We start from the raw sequence: 12,546 nt of genomic DNA, 5'->3' as shown, positions 1-12,546 counted from the left end.
TCCAGGACCACTTAAAATAAGCCGTAAGACCAAAAGCTCTAAACTTTCTACAATAAGTATCTCGCGATACTTGTTTGTCCGAGCATTCCGACTGTTCCTTACAAAGTTCCGGGAATCTAATTTACGGGCGTCGGGTTCGCGGCCGGAGTAAGTCTTCCACGAGTCGTGGATCGTCCTCGGGAGAGAACTCGGGAACCGCGTACGTAACGAGACGAAGGCATGGCGGGGCCGTCGCGAGATTATGACTCGTATCGACGGAAATACGGCGTGTCTCGCGGGGCTGCTTTCGACTGACTTATTTCGACCCGTTAGCCTAATTTCTCATTCCCGCGCCAAGGACGACCAGAACGACTTCTGTTCGGTGCAGTCACACACCGGGGGTAGACACACGGTCGCGTCCACCGCGTATATACCGGTTATTATCTTTTTCGCATTTTTCGGCCGAGATTATTCTCGAAACGAATGGCCCTCTTAAGCCTCCAGACCGGATCATTAATCTGGGTTCGAGGATGGCCAGGCGGGCACGCCGGCCGCGGGGAGGAGTGGATGAGCGTCTACAAAGACCTTAGTGCGCGCCCGTGCGCCATCTCCACAATCGCTCTTTCACGGGAGTGATTTAAATAAAGGGTAAAGGACACTTCAAGGCTGACGGCAATTCTGTTCAATTTATGCGCGCGGATCCAATATATAACCCCCCCCCCCCCTCGCGCTTTTTTTCCTATTTTACGGCGGCGAGCCGTCGAGTAAGAACAAGATAAGTTTACACATTAATCAAAAGTGGAAACTGCTTCTCAAGATGCTATACCGGCTGATCCATAAACGCGAAATCAATTGAAATATTAAAAAACGAACAACTGCCGTGACTATCGCATTTCCTTCCTGCCGCTAATTATTTAAAGAAAGAGAAATTTGTTACAAAATTTATTATCTTATATCAGAATAATTTTGTTACACTATAGAAAGAAAATCCGAAGAAAGACCTCCCAAAGGAAATTGGAGAAAAGCTACGACAGTTTTATACATCGTCGAGTATCGATCGCTGAGAGGACAGAAAAATATATTTACGATCGAGGGATCACAGTCCCGTCAATCTGAATCCGCTTTTGAGACGCTGTGCCGTCGAGCAAACGACGTTCTTGAGGGACAGTAATGAATTCTATTCTGGCGCCCGTTCGTGCGTAAATCAATTCTGACGGGTTGAAAGAATTTCCGCGTCCGCATCGACACCAGGAAGCGGAAACTCGAGATGTACCGGTGTCGGGGTCATTTATAGCAACGAATGTTTCTGTGTGTACGAGACGCCGGCCGCTGCGCCGAGACGTTGCCGATGTCGGTAGGTAGTGGCTGGCTGATGCGTGCACGGCAGGCCACCGTAGTGTACACAATCGGCTACGACCTCCCGGTACACTCTCTGCCGCGTGCACGCAGTGCCTCCGAGAAAGCCACCTCTCAGATCTTGATTCACTGCCTGGCCATAACGCGCGAATTCTGACAGTTCGCGATACTCGAACTCATGCGCCTGCCATATTTTCGTACTATTCCCCCTGCATTGTCCGTGATGTAATGCTGCAACTCAATCCTCTTTCTCTCTCTTACTCTCTCTCTTGTTCATCTCCAACAATACATTTGTATCGATACCATGAGAGTGATTTTTCAAACGGCAGAATTAGCTTGCTATTTCACAAAACGCGGATTAATTGCTAAGCAGATGTCAGATGTGCATAAACTTTGTCTAACTGATGTTAATTAAAAATATTATTTTCCATAAAAAATGCTTCTCAGTATTTAGAATTGTTCGGTAAGATAAGAAACTTGATAAACGCGATTTAAAAAATATAGAATTTTTCTATCATAGATTGCATTATTAAAAGTATAAAGTAAAAGAGATAAGAATTAAGAATCCATATCAACGCGATAAATGGATTTCGTGACGGTAAAGAGGCTTTCTCACACGTGGTGAAAAGATAAATAATCGGTTAAAAGGATTTGATCTGACAAATTTGCCCCCAATATCAGATTACAAGCTTCACTTACGTGTTCGTCCACAGAATATGTCAGCTCCCCGTCGTCGTAAAGAACGAACCACCTCCTCTGCCATCTCTGCAACAAGAAAATGATATTGACTGTTAGAAGAAATATTTATAAGGTTCACTATATAAAAAAAATGTTAAGTAATATATATTTTCCAGTTCGTAATTAAGAATTCAATATTTAGATTTTACGAGGCAGCAACGGTTAATATAATATTCATGAATTTTTAGTAATTTTCATCGGTAGAATAAAATAAAATAATTAATTATATATAATCAAATAATCATAATTATTATTAGTAATTATTTGCAATATACAATTATAATCACGCGTTATAATTAAAAATATATAATTAAATCTCCCTGATTATTATTTAAATAATTATCACAATTGCCGTGATTATTTTACAAGAAACAAGATTGCGATAGCGAAAGGAAAAACACCGATAGAACTTTCCACGTAGTGTTTTGCAATTTACGCAGAAAGGCGCATCCTACGCCGGGAGAAAACAATTTCGCACGACTCAAGGTTGAACCTTTGATTCACCTTAAAGAATCTCTGAGGCCTCCCGCTACGTCAGCTGGACAATTAGCACGCGGCAGCCGTTAATTAGAAACAAAGTCGGCGAAGAGGGAAAAGAAAGAAAAAGCGCAGCCAACGAGCGCAGCAGCCGGCAGCGGCGGATCGTCACGATTTCTCTTTCATTGCCACGAGCTGCGAGCGAGACGCCCGCGCCGCGAAAAACTTATCGCGCTGCTCCGAACGCTTTTAGATGCTCCTTCGCACTTTCGTGTTCAAATTTACATGCGGTTTCGAGCTTATCTTACAAACTTCATCTTCAAATTTCTCCAAGAAAAATTTCCCTATTCTCAAATAAACGCACACGACGTATCTCTTAAGTATTGTATTCATGCAAATCCCTTGCGGTTAATAAAAGCCGTCGCTTTCACCGCGCATTACACGACGGAAATACTCTTCGGGATTAGTTATACGTACGTGGCAACAGCCGCGAATTTGATGGGCGCACTTCGAAAGAATCGCGACGTTTATAGAGCGAGAACTTTACACGCTATACGATTGTATGCAAATGCACACAACGTGTAACGTTTTCGTCCGACCGTATGCACAGTTATGCGATACCGGCCATATCGATTAACCTCCTTGTCTACCATAGTGATGGGCACGATGTCCCGCAGGCAAACGCATTGACATAGAAAACACCGTTTCACAATGAAACTTCGTAAACAGAAAAATATACGACGAGCAGAGTAGAGAAAATCGCTTAACTTATGAGAATCGTGTAAAATTAATTGTTTTGAATTAACAGACAATAATAAAATAATTAATAAATATTTTTCTGGATTCTTTTCTCTCGATAAAAATAAATTTTGTCGTAACTAATGAGCCAAAATTCACGGGAATAGCCTTCTCTTAGTATTTCCAGAAAAAAGATGTTTTTAATATTATTTATTTCGCGCAGAAAATTTTTCTTCATGAATTTCAAATCGTATGTTAATGCTAATCTTCCTGAAAAAGAGGTACAATAAAATATATATTTTCCTTGCAAAACTACTAAAATCAATTTCGTAGTTTACTTTATTTTCACCATAATGCATAGCCCTATTGAATTTCTAAATAGCGCCATTCATGTGTGAACGATAAGATTTTAGAGAAAAAAACCTTGAAAGACGTAACTGTAACGGAAACATTGCTGTCATTGATTCTCGTGGAACGCGATCGTCACAGAGAACGTATCGAAAACGTGCCATTTGAGTACATAATATCTAGGTTTATGTCGTAGGACCGATTTCCACGCTACGGCGCGACGCAGCCGAGTCCAAATCCTGGACAAAAGCATGATGTTGCTTTTGTCCGCGAACGGACAAAACGTCATCGTCGTCGCCATGCAGAATAGGCGCATAGGTACCGTTGCAAAATCGCCGGACAAGACGGCCGAGGAAGAGCAGATATCAGCCTACACGAGGCGGCGGTATCTTCATCTGGTAATTATTCACCAGGGGGCCCCGTGGACCAGCCGTACGTAGACTCCGGCACGTGCGTGGGAAGATCTCTCACGGAGGAAGAGGAAGAAGAAAGAGCGAGGCACGAACACACAATGCGCGAGAGGATTGAGACAGTACGACGGAGAGAAAGCACGGAACTCTCCTAGCTAGTACTCGTAATCTCTTCCTCCTGCAACGCGTGCCCTAAGAACCGATAGTTTTTTTTTCAAACGTATCAATAGACTCGGGGTTTAGCCTCTGGACTTGGATATTCGATTACAATATTGTCCACGTCAATGAACCTCATTTTACTCGCGAGACTTTAAAACTGACTATTATCATAGTTTTTATTTTTTACTTGAGCACAAAGATCACTTAATTATTATAGAACATATCTGTTGAATATTACCGCTACGCCCCGTCGTATCATCAAAAGTATTATTATCACATCACAAACTAATTGCAAAAGTACGACTAATATATCTCGAAATGCACATAAGTTTTGCCTCATTTTCAAAGAACTTCGAGATCTTTACAAAGCATAAAATATTTTTTAGAAAGCATGTCGTAATTTCGTACATCAAGGAACCCGCATAATCCTGACCTACCGCATCCTCCTGGTTTCTACGGGCGGTTGTTAATACCGCCTACGGATTCGGGCCTTTCTGGTTCGACCAGTTTCAATCAACCGAAGCAGTTACTAAAGTTCCTAAAGTCCGGTGAAATGATTAATTGTATATTGCAATATAATCGAGAAATCGTCGAAATATATCTTCTGAATAGGAAGAATGGGAATCATATAGTAATTAATAAATGATAGAATTGGTTAAAAACTTAAAAAATCAACATAAAATATCAAACGTATTGACTGATATAATAATAAAAAAAATTCTTAAGAGGCAGATATTTTATAGAATAATTACAATATGATATTTACAATACGTGAAAATTATTTAACAACGACAGATTAAAAAAGTCGCCAAGTGCACGTGCCAGTATAAAAAACTGTCATATTGAAAAACTTGCACAAAATTGTTTTAATATATCCAATCAAAAATATAGGTATTGAGTATTTTATTATAATATAATATTGTATTATAATATTTTAAATAATATTTCTTATTTTTGGAATGATTTATTAAGCCAGTCCCGAAATTACTGCAATATCGGGTTGACCCGCGGCAGGGTCGGAGCAAGCGTGATACAATACGTGAAAATTATTTAATAACAGATTAACCTTGGAATTAAACTCTTTTACAGATATATGAACGTTTCAATACCAATATATGTATAAGCTGGTAGCTCCACTCTAGCCACGTGCTCTAACTTGAGAAAGGAGAGGTTAGAGCGGTTAGAGCCTCTGTTGGGGGACAATCGAAACCGAATGCTTCCTGTGCTTCCTTAGCTTACCGCTACGCGGCGTGTCTTTCTCGTAAGTAAAATTCGACACAGAACTGTATATAAGGCGTGAAAAATATCCTTCTAGTATCGCTTCTCGGCTCTTTGAGCTAAGATCAAATGTGTAGTATCTGTTCTTATCAGCTTAATATCTGATACAGTCCCCATAGGGGACTCAGAATATTAATCTGATTTTTGAACCAAGGCGAGTGTATGGGGCTTGCTCCGACCTTGCCGCAGGTCAACCCGATATTGCAGTAATTTCGGGATTGGCCTAATAAATCATTTCAAAAATAAGAAATATTACCTAAAATATTATAATACAATATTATAATGAAATACCCAAGAAGTAAGAAATCACTGAACGCGCATATTCATGTATATTACAGAAAATATGCTCTTTTACTAAGAACCACCGATGAGAATACACGCGATTATTGCGAGAAAGGCGCGTTTTACATTTTTTCATCGCAAGCTGGATGTTTCCAACGTATCAGTACGCCAGTCACGAAGATCATATATACTCTTCGCCGAGCAGACTTCGGATATTCGCTGCGCGAACATAAGAATCTGCGATTTCCCGCGCTGTATTTTACAACGCCGCCACTGTATCTCGATATCTATCCATATCCGCGAGATCGCGATTTCGAACGACGTGTGGATCTTCTGCGTTTATACCAATCGAGCTCTAAATCCTGATTTTATCGCGAGCTATTACATGCTGCATCTTCACCTTCGCGCGCGTTAATCCTTCGGCGCGTCCGAGGGATTAACTCGTATAATTGGTTACGTAGAATTATTACGGTCCGCTTTAAAATTATTATGTTGACTATATCTTTACCCATCAAGAAGATAAAAAATTTGAAAGAAAACGTGCCTCGCATACGATAGACGCATTTGTCAAATATCTCCAAGTTTTTCTTCTCAATAAGTATAGGAGAAGTATAGGATGATATGATTTTTTATGCTCTGCATAAACACATTAATCTGAGAAAACAGAACGCGCTGCAGGGTGTTCGTGACGATCTCCGTGTATAATTCGGTACGGAATGTCTCGATTTCCCAGTTACGACTTCCTGGTCACCCACCGATCGGACTTGGTATCTTCGTCGTCGGCTCGCTATTCGTGTTTCGACTCACGACCCTGTCGGCGTGGCCGCTAGCGTGCTAGCGTGCTACCTAACATGCGGATGCCGTCGTTGCTGAGGTTGCCGAAGGGACCGACCATTGATCCCCGACCACAACGGTAACGTGACCCGACGCTATTCCCTTGGCGATCCCCTATCGACGGAATCCGCGATTCGGCCGATCTTATTTCCCGACTCCGCCCGCTCTGAATATACCGCGGCCGGGAAAGAAATATAGCGGATCCTTTCTAAGGATTCGTAGTGCGCCGTGTCCTCGACCGCCAGTGTCCTCGACATTCTTTGTCTTTCTACTCGCATGAATAGCAATATGGAATGACAGCGAAACCATGCATAAATTCGCATTGTATCTTTTAATTATAATTAAGTTAGAAAAGCTGTCACTGTGATATATATTGCAAATGCAGACAGCTAATATATTGATTAAAGCTTTTAGTAATTAGCTTAGTTGAATATTTCTTTTTATATTTTTTCCGCGGAATGTATGTGATCGATCTTAGAGAAAATTTATTGATCCTGAAACATTCTCGTTTTAGATTTAATCAACGATTGTTATTACTTTCCACTGGATATCTTTATATACCAAATTTATTTCGTTACGATTTCTTTGAAGAAATTTATAATTATCGATCAATTAAATGATTTATGATCAGATGCACCGCTGCTTTTCAATGGCTTCGATGCATTTCTCGACACTTGGCAAAGTTACGATGTAGTATCTGGATTGTGGAGCATTCTCCGGGAATGCCGTTTAATCTTCAGCCACTCGAAACGAAACAAACTAGTAATAATAAAGAATCAGGCTCGCAATAGCGTGACTAATATTTTCGCGCAAATAAATTCATTTCACTGACTGGAAATGAGTTCCTGTCGCGGACAACATAGTTCCGAAAGTGACCATAAATAAACGGAAATTATTTCAACATCACTAAACAGACTTCCAGTTTATTTTCTATTAATCATTCATCGATAATTACTTAATTAAAAATATTCAAATCATTAGTCGATTTTAATTTTGTAACTTTTTAAAATCAAAATTTTACAATCTTTTTTCTATTTTTACATGTTCCAACAGACGTCAATAAAGTGCAAATCGGTATTCTCCCGTCTGCCAAAAATTATTAATTCGAACACAGTTATTAGTCGCTGACGATAATGTTATCAGCTAGTAGGCCCGCAATTAGTAAGCCTCATTTAATTATGTGCTCATGATACGATCTGTACGATCAGTGCCGCCACCACGTCTCGAAATCTCGTTACAGCTTTCCGTCGTAATTTAGACAGCACGGCGGCCGCGTCGCTGTCAATTAAACGAGTCAACAATGTCCGGCGGCGCGATATGACGAACACGTAGCTCATTTAATTATCGGACGTTAGACAGGTGTATCGGGGAAAGTATATAATGTCGGTGATAGTAGGCGGAGTGAAAGTCGAGGTGCGCGATCGTCAACCAACACGACGAAAAACGATCGTTTGTTCGAGTGGTTTGTCCAGCTAATTGGCGTGTCCCAAATACGCGATACCGTAATGACGTCCACCTGAGACGAGCGCGGTATAAAATTTGCCTAATTTACGAGAACAAAGATAGAAATCACGATTTCATGTAGATATGGGTTAATATTATATTTCTATATATATTAATTTTGTAATTCGTCGCGAATCGCGTGACATCGAGCGTCGCTCCTCTTTTAAATGCGGGAGAAAGGTTCCGGTGATTCAGTGGATTCAAGCGGAGAAATCAGTTCTGGTACATCGGGCGGCGCGGCGTGACGATAAGCCGTGGCAAAAACGATCGATCGTTTCGGTCGACGTCACTCGCTCTACGTGGCCCGTTGTCGTTATCAGCAATTGCACGGGGAGAAAAAGAGAAATTCACCTGACCTTGATGAAAGTGACCGCTGCATTCGCATCGACGAGTGACGACTTCAGATAAGGAATCTAGCGCATCGAAATAACGGTGCATTTTTTCTTCGTGAGAAATGCGCCTCACTCTTCTCTCATTCATATTACCATTATCGCATTTCTCTGCTCAACTTTTAACTTTAACGTACCAGCGAAGAGATCATTGTCAACTGACGTGATAGTTTACACTGCCCCGCCTAAATAGCTCTACAATGGAAGTGTTAAGACGCGACAGAGGAGAAAGATCGATAATGTTTCTCGAAACGAAAAGAAAAAGAGATAATTCTGTCGGCGCGATCCTATATATCGATATTGCTGGTTGATCAACGTTCAACAGCGTGCAGGAACGTTTCCGCAAAGTGCGAGATACAGCGCCAGCTGTGTTTCCAGGTTGCGTTGTAAATGAAAGAGAGAGATACGAATCTGCTTATGTCAAGCGAAACGACGAGGATGCACGTCGCGGGTCACCGCTTTTCGCGCGCACCCGGGTACTCGACGAAGTCACCTAAGGCGAGAGAACGATGATGAACGTCTCGCCCCGACACGAAACCCGGCTGATTTTTGCCTTCATGCTCTGCCAACCATGCGCCGCGGTAATTCGTCAGCTCGCGACCATACGACCGACCACGCCCGCAGGAAGAATCGAACGTCGATGCTACTACCGTTCGTTTCTTCGCATTCCTGGATTAAATCGCGATACGATCGTAATCGGGGTGTTTGGTTACCGTTCTTAAACAAATCCAACGACAAGTGGCACGCTGAAAATGTACAATGCGTGCAATTCTAAATCCATACTACAGCAAAATCCATGATGGTAAAATCAACGGAAATATTATATAAATTATCAGTATAAGAATGGACAATTAGCTCTTTAAAAATATCTATTAATAAAAATTTTCTAATCTGTAGGGAAGAACTGAGACTTTGTTAATTATATAGAAATTATAGAATTATAGGAGAATAAACTACTAAAACGTCTTAAAAGAAAATAAAAGAAAATAAGTCGTCCGTTTTTAACATATTAAATTAATTGGATTAATTTGTGTTTCAGAAAATTTGTAATAAATTGATATCAATGTTTAAAAGTTAAGCAATTTTTATATAATAATGTAACTATAAAGGCTTTTACATATAATTTAAATCACATGTAGTAAAAAATAGAATGTATAAAAATTACGAACTATGCCATTTGAATAAATGAATCTTTCTTACGGGGTTTAATCTTTGCCCACATAATAATAGTCAAGGTACGAGACTTTTAACCATAACTAAATCTCGCTTGAGGCTAAGGCGTATGCTTGAAGGCGAATCAAATTGCGTCGAAAAACACGCCAACAACGTGCATGTATAATATTCGCGAAACGGAGCAGCCCTGAAACGCGAGATCTCGCGACCGTGAGAAAAAAGCAAGTGCCCTATATTTCTATAACTCGAGCGGAAGAAATCCTCGAGCTATTCTTCATTCTCTTTCTCCCTTTTTCTCTCCTGCTTTTCTCCACGTGAATACAAATCGGAATTTCGCCAAGGCGACTTTCCACCCACGTGGCACTAACCTTCCAGTCACTTCATAATTTATCTGCGCTCGATACGTCAGATTTACGAGCCCGGAACGAAGGCGATCGAACGAGGAGAGAAAAAAAGAGACTTCGCGTCGTAATTTGCACCCTGCCATAAACTTCGTGACACTGTACCGTTATAAATAACGCGGTCTACAATGTTAAACGCTACACGTCTCCACGCACGCACGCAGAGATGGGTAAAATGAGAGAAACAGAGCTGTGCTCTCGTATAAGTTAATCTTGTTTGAAACATCATCATGATAAATGAAGAAATACGAAATAAATTCACATGCTGAAAAAATACCGCGGTGTCGTAAATAGCTGTAACGTAATGCGCTTACAGAAACGATCGGTTATAGCGGAACGATTTTTCAAACATCGACGATCCAGATGGCAACCAAGAAATTAATGTTATTTAATCGACATGTTTTACTCTCGGCATCGATTATTCGATATTATAAATTTCAGCCTCTTTTGGAGCGAGCCACTTTTCACGAGAACGAGTCACGAAAATCGGGCGAGTTTTGTTTGCGAAAGGGTTGGATAATCGCGGTCGTGGGAACGACGTTAGTTCGGTACGAGGTTTCGCACTATCCAGACCGTGTAGAATCTAAATAAACTAGCACGAGAGGCGTAGCGTCCGAGAGCCAGGGCGGACGGGCGAATCGCTTAATCGCTTATTTATCGCGCGGCCGTATTTTCCCAAGCTGAAAAAGTCTAAGCGGCAATGCTAATCTCGACGGAGAGGGGTCGAGCCCCGCCAAAGTAACCCCGTCGGCGAACAAATCATCGGGACTGCTGCAATCCCAGGCGGAGCCGGCAGATCTAGATATCCGTCGACGCCCAGGAGCGGACGGTAACTTTTCCGGAATTTGAAAGACATGCTGTTAAAAGGAATGATAAACATATTCACACAAAGTGTAATATGTAACAGTATATGGAATGCACTTTGTCATAGCACTCATAGCTAATAAGTCCATTTTTCGTAGTCAATCTCATAATACTACAATCTATGTGGATGTGAATGCTTAGAAGAACCCAGAGTAGACTTCAACGTTCCTTCTTCCTTCCTGTTCTTAGAATATACTTCTCTTTCGCTGCCTCTCACTCTCTTCCTTCCTCTTTCTCTCTATTCTCATTACAAGAGGAAAGATGACGAGGAAGCAGCGACGGGAGAAGAAGCAGGATGCAGAGAGGAATCCAGCTGGCCGGCGACTAGTGACAAGGCCAAAGCACACGAAGGAAAACGAGGGTACGTACGTGCACAGACACATTTATCCCTGCCTCTATCACGGCCCTGACTGGCGTCGACAGCTTCCTGGTGCTGACTTGCGCAACTTGCGTCTATAGCCCGCGATCGGGCCGCTTCCTGCAAATCGCGGCCATGGGCGAAAGAGACTGCGAGAGACCATTGCGATTATCCACGACGCAATACCAATTACAGATTTATAACGGAAGGAGAGTACTCGCTCTCTTTCCGATCAGAAATATTTCCATGTATACTTCAACATCATTTCAAAATTGTACGAAAATAAATAAATTGCTATAGCAATGTGCGGTGTTCTAATGTGAATATTAAATTGAAAAACAACTTGCTAACTCGGCGCAATCTTAAAGTTTGTACAGGGATTATAAAAAATTGTAAAAATGTAAGACATTAATATTCATGGCGTTGATACACAAGTATCTCGATAAAAAGTAGCAGTAATTCAAACTAATGAAACTTGAGCTTCTATGTTTTTCAAAATGCCCAATTAATTTTGTTTCAAAATATTTTTTTCATTCAACTCATTCAATCTATTCTTCAACTTCTCATATTCTCATTCCTTAATAATATTTCTGCTAAAAACGCAAAAGCTATTAGCTTATTTTCTCCGGTATGATATTCAACATTCAACGCAATGAAATTTCTATTCCTAAGAATTATATGATATCTCGAATACGGTTTCTATGTTATTTCATCCATGCAAAGCGTAACATTCCTCGTAAATCTCCACCAGACGCGGATTAGAAATCGAAATAACGTATCGCTGACGCGATTTAGTTTTCACGGTTGCGCCCCGGTTTTCACGGTATTTTATCCCTCGTACACGCGCGGTATATATCTGCGACTCATTGCAATTAATACAGATGTCTGGGAGTGGTAAGGAAACTTCGGATTTATCGTGCTGTTGGGAATGAGTATACGGCGATCGTCTCGGGGTTATCGTAATTAGATTAATATCTCCGGATTTACGATCAGCTCGTTTCGCGCGCTACGAAACAGGCCTCCGACTCGTTGCCGACGCTTCTTTATCGTCTTTCGAAGGAAAGAAATCTTCCTCTCTTTCTCTCTCTCTTTTTCTTCTCGACGGCCGGCCTGACGGTGTGAGAAAATCGAGTCGCGCACGCCATAACGTAGAGCACCGAAGCGGAGGCGTGTTAAAAAGTTTTCAGCGACAGGAGGTGTAAGGGTACCGTTAATTGAATAAAATTCCCTCGGCTTCCTGATGTCGGAGCCGCTAAAAC

General features: G+C 41.3%; 1 protein-coding gene and 1 non-coding gene across 4 annotated transcripts in view; one reads left to right on the top strand and one right to left on the bottom strand.

Moving 5' to 3' along the window:
- Osp (myosin phosphatase Rho interacting protein outspread) overlaps positions 1-12,546 on the bottom strand; it is a 167,769-nt gene that overhangs the window by 75,584 nt on the left and 79,639 nt on the right. For all 3 annotated transcript variants that reach the window (XM_071708059.1, XM_071708060.1, XM_071708061.1), the window contains exon 3: positions 2,035-2,100. In XM_071708059.1, coding sequence (XP_071564160.1) covers positions 2,035-2,100 — 66 coding nt within the window. The remainder of the gene's footprint in view (positions 1-2,034; positions 2,101-12,546) is intronic.
- On the top strand, positions 5,522-5,715 carry LOC139773605 (U2 spliceosomal RNA). Its single transcript, XR_011718380.1, has one exon. It is a non-coding gene; the product is annotated as a U2 spliceosomal RNA (small nuclear RNA).

This window comes from Temnothorax nylanderi, unplaced genomic scaffold (assembly GCF_030848795.1).
Source record: "Temnothorax nylanderi isolate EJ_2023f unplaced genomic scaffold, tnyl_v1.0 TNYL_tig0064_pilon, whole genome shotgun sequence".
Classification (NCBI taxonomy): domain Eukaryota; kingdom Metazoa; phylum Arthropoda; class Insecta; order Hymenoptera; family Formicidae; genus Temnothorax; species Temnothorax nylanderi.
This window is presented reverse-complemented; position numbering and strand designations above follow the sequence as displayed.